The sequence below is a fragment of the Hordeum vulgare genome, chromosome 7H (assembly GCF_904849725.1).
Source record: "Hordeum vulgare subsp. vulgare chromosome 7H, MorexV3_pseudomolecules_assembly, whole genome shotgun sequence".
Taxonomy (NCBI): Eukaryota; Viridiplantae; Streptophyta; class Magnoliopsida; order Poales; family Poaceae; genus Hordeum; species Hordeum vulgare.
In genome coordinates, this window is record NC_058524.1 from 191,987,447 (window position 1) to 191,991,823 (window position 4,377).

The 4,377-nt window shown below is 49.8% G+C and overlaps 1 protein-coding gene across 1 annotated transcript; it reads right to left on the reverse strand.

Annotated features, from left to right (window-relative positions):
- Positions 1–245: 245 nt before the first annotated feature.
- Positions 246–3,103, reverse strand: LOC123412286. The gene is made up of 2 exons (XM_045105237.1): positions 2,189–3,103; positions 246–680 (listed from the first exon to the last, which is right to left on the reverse strand). Exons 1-2 carry the CDS (start codon positions 2,945–2,947, stop codon positions 591–593), a joined length of 849 nt encoding a protein of 282 aa, XP_044961172.1. The 5' UTR covers positions 2,948–3,103; the 3' UTR covers positions 246–590.
- Between the last annotated feature and the right edge of the window lie 1,274 nt (positions 3,104–4,377).

Here is a 4,377-nt window from a genome sequence, read left to right on the forward strand (position 1 = left end):
ACACAAATACACTAAACGCATGTATGAAGAAGACATGCATGAAAAGGGTGTTGAGATGAACACGCATAAAGCGTGAACAACTATATTAAGATGAAAATGCAACCAAACACATCCTGAAGTATCATCATGAGGCTATGTATTGTCCATGCCCTGAGAGTCAGCTGAGGAAATAATCAAGAAGATAACATACTGTAAATCCTCCTAATAAAGAAGCTGCTGAGCAAATAGCCAACATGAAACAAACAAGAAGAAAAATGTCTAATGTATATATTATTGTTTAATTCATGCACCGTATCAGTTGATGCGGATAAACAGGATAAACAAAAGATCAAAATGACAGGGATTGCACAGACGGCATAGAGCAAGCGAGCCAGAAGCGCACCGGCGCATGCAGTAGGTCCAACAGAGCAGACTAAGTTAACCTGATAAATCTAATGACGATTATACCCCTCCCTAAGCCCCCTCCGATCTCGCTTAACCAGCTCTTCTTCTACTAGCTTGCCCTCTATGTACATATGAGCAGCTTGGTTGATTCGCCCCAAGCACACCAACTAGTTAGCAGAGTCCTCTCCTGATCCTCGCCTCGCCTCTTACCACTCCTCAGCCATGTTTGGATCTTCGTTGAGGTCAAACATCAAGTGGCCCTTCTCGTCCCGGTAATTGTTCTCGGTCTTTTGAACCTGCAAAACATCAACGAAAGTGATTTTAGTTGGAAGCTCCAGGAAAATCGAAAATGCTGTCAAAGTACACTGGCTTAATCAATCAAATACAGGATGGCAACAACTAGACGGAACTCAGTAAGATGCAAGGGCTAGCGAATCACGTGGAATCACTGTCGAGAGATCGTAGCGGGATAAAATAGTGGTACTCCGTACTTGCATAGATGCAATGCAAAGCGATTTATTCAAGGAATCGAGACAGCTGCTACTGGCAACAAACCCAACATACTTATATAACTAGTTTTTATTTTAGATTATTAGTATTAGTTACAACAAGTTTTTTTTTAGGGGTATTAGTTACAACTAGTTAGTTGTAGAGTTTGATCTTGAGTAATTCGTTTTGAATGAAAGAAGTCGCAGCCCTGGTGGGCCTGGTCCGGTGACATGACTCACGAGCCCATACCGGACTAGGAGTGGTCACTGCGGCATCTAATGACCACGTTGCCGACCGATGGGCTGCACCCCACCCCGGTGCACGTCGGTCGCCCTAGGGACCCACATCCCGGACTGACACGTGAAGGCACACGCACCACTTTACAACAACCGAGAGACACGAAAAAGTTTCTGCTCCTCCAAAAAAATCAACCAAATTTCAATCTTTGTATTAACTTCCACTGAAATTATTACCGCAGTTATTTCTGTTGGCCGTATTTTCCGCCACAAAAAATAACGAAAAAAAAAAGAAAATCAACGACACCAGGGTCAAACCAGCAATCGAACACCGTGGGAACAGGTCCATTAAAACTGGCCAGACCCACGCGGCCGCACGGGAAACAGCACCGGACCGCAAGAAAGTCTAGGCAAGTCAAAGGAAACGAAATTTTACTACTTTCTCATTCAAAAGCCCGCAAGAATTTCTTTTGCCATACGAAAACATAACGAAATTACAAGTGTGTTGATTCCTTATTTTTCTCCCTATGGACTGCTTATTGATTGGATGGAGCGAGGAATAAATAAAAGCGATAAATGCGGCGTATAACGGAACAAAAAAAACTACCCTGCCTCGTCGGCCATCGGCACTAACACGGCCATACAGCTACACTACACACGGCGCCAACTGCCGCCATACGGTCACGAAAACGACCCCGGAGGCTGGAGTCCGGTTGTGAGAGAAAGATTTATCTTCTCCAGCGAACCGCTGGCGCCGGAGTACGACACGAGAACTCCATATTCTAACCAGCTCATTAGAATCACAATAACTCCCCAGATTCAAACTAACAACACATCGCCACACCACATCGACGATGGGACGAACAAAAAAAAATCACACCAAAGCAACTTCTTCGATAGATTGATAAGGAACTAGACAAGAGTCACGCAAAACCGAGAGGGGAAATACTTCTGCAATTCACGCACCTTCAACAAGATTGGCATGCAAGGAAGATATCCAGAGTCCAAATTAAAGCGAGACGAATAAACCGCAAAGAATGAGACAACGATAAGGTGATTAAGGAGGGGGAAAAACTCACCTCAACTTTAACCGCGGCTGCCGCAGGTTGGGCAGCGCCGGCGCCGGCGACGTCCGGCCGCGCGCGCTTCGCAGGCGAGCTGCACCCCTCGTCGCCGCTCAACGGCCCTCCGGATCCTCCTGACCCCTGCGCCTTGCGCTTCGCCGTCGACCGCGCCACGTCGTCCCCGCTCGAGGACGCCCCTGATCCAACGGCGTTGGCATAGTCGAAGGGCGTCTCCGGGCTCGATGCCTCCATGGCGCCGTCCGTCCACGCGGTCGCCGTCGCCTGCGCCTTCTCGCTCACGCGCGGCCGCCGCCGCGACCGCGCCTGGTCCAGCCCGCTCGTGGAAGGGCCGGATCCGGTGGCCGAGACGTAGTACGGCGGCGTCTCCGGCGCCCGCGCCGCCAAAGGCTCGCGCTTCGCCTTCGTGACGCGCGGGTGCGACCGCGCCCTCTCCTCCCCGCTGGAACACGCGCCGGATCTGGCGAGAACGGGCTGCCCCAGCCGCGCAGAGGTGCTCTTCAACGTCAGCAGCCACGCGGTTCCTTTCGCCACCGCGCGCGGCGGCAGCCGCGGCCGCTTCGGCCATCTCTCCGGAATCGGCGGCAGCTCATCCTCCGCCTCCTCCGGCCGCTGTAGATCCGTCGCCGCCGCGGTGAGTTCGTTGGATGGCCGCGGAACCCACTCCGGCCACCGCGCCAGCTTCCTTGTCCGGAGGCTGAGAAGTATCTCGGCGGCCGCGATGGCCATGCCCTGCTCGTCGTACTCCTCCGCCATGGGGAAAGCCTCCGGAGACGAACCCGCGCACGCCGCCGTCCTGAGATGGATGGGAGGTGTGATTTCTTTTCTCTGGTAGAACTACAGGAAAAGAAGGAGGCGCCCGGAGGGCGGGTGGCTTTTATAAGTGGATGCGGAGACGGAGGCGGACGCGAGTTGGGCGAGGTGGAGACGGACAGCAGTGGCCGCCGCCTAGAGCCCCCGCCTCACCGGTCCCTGGGCCCCACGTATTTGGCTTGCGGGTGGGTCAAGTCGAGGCCGGGCGAGTCGGCATGAGCTTTGCGTTCGCGAAATCATCTCCCTGTTGCGTGGGCCCGTCCCACGGGCGTAGTTCTTTGTAAGGGAATTGTCTCTGGACACGATTGGTGGGGAGCGGAGGAATGCGTGTTCGTACTCTGCCTTGTATAGTGCCTGCTTGTTTAATGCCAGGTGGGCCACAGCGAAAAGGCATCCGAGTTTATTAGGGCAGGCCGGATCCGGATGTGGATGCATTTCGCTCTCATCTACTCTCCGTAAACAACCCCAACTTTTTCTGTAGGGCTGCACAAACTTGGAAGAGAATGTTGATTCCCTTCCACTTCCACCTAGGGTTTCTGCCCTCTGGTCGCTAAACCTCTGAGAATGATTTCATACTTGAACCATATTTAAACCATACACATTCATTTATCTTTCAAAACCATACTTGAACCATACCTATTTAGTGTCATTTTTAGCCCAATCAAAACCAAACCCATTATTTTTTCCACACAAACCAATTTAAACCCAAAACATAACCATGAGTTTAAACCCAGTACATAACCATGAGTTTGCTTTAATATACACATGATTGCACAAATTGACATGTTAAGAAACAAATAAGATAGAAAAGGCATAAGTGCATCTACAACAGTTTAGAAACAAAATAATCCTTGAGATACAGTCAACACACAGTAAGAGGCAAAAAGAACATGCCCATGGCTAATAAGCTCACTAACAAGTGTATTAAAACCAAATTGCTTAGCGAAAGCACAAGAAAACACTTCCGATTTTCATCTGATGTTTCCCCATAATACATAATTACATAGTGCATTACAGCATGCACGCGGATCAAAGATACTCATTCTTCGTCGTAGTTGATTATTGCATATAACCAATGCCTAGAAACCGCTTTGGACCCATAGTTTATAACCGCTAATAACCAAACCGTTTAAACCCATAACCAACTATACCCAAACTGGTTTCTCCACATACCCAAACCAAAACCAAACTAAAAAAATCTTAGCCCAATAAAACCTGAACCAATCAAACCCAAAGTAAGAACCGAACCGTTACACCCGGTTTTTTAATAACCATTCTCACGTTTACTCGTCACCCCCACTAGTGTTGAGTTTTCCCTTCCCTGCCCTGCCCTTTTCTCCTTGGTCCTCGCACAATTAGAGAAGGGGCGATCG

Coding starts and splice junctions, on each gene's coding strand:
- LOC123412286 (XM_045105237.1), bottom strand. CDS start 2,947: ATGGCGGAGGAGTACGACGAGCAGGGCATGGCCATCGCGGCCGCCGAG. Junction 681..2,188: donor CAGCCGCGGTTAAAGTTGAG/GTGAGTTTTTCC, acceptor GATGTTTTGCAG/GTTCAAAAGACCGAGAACAA.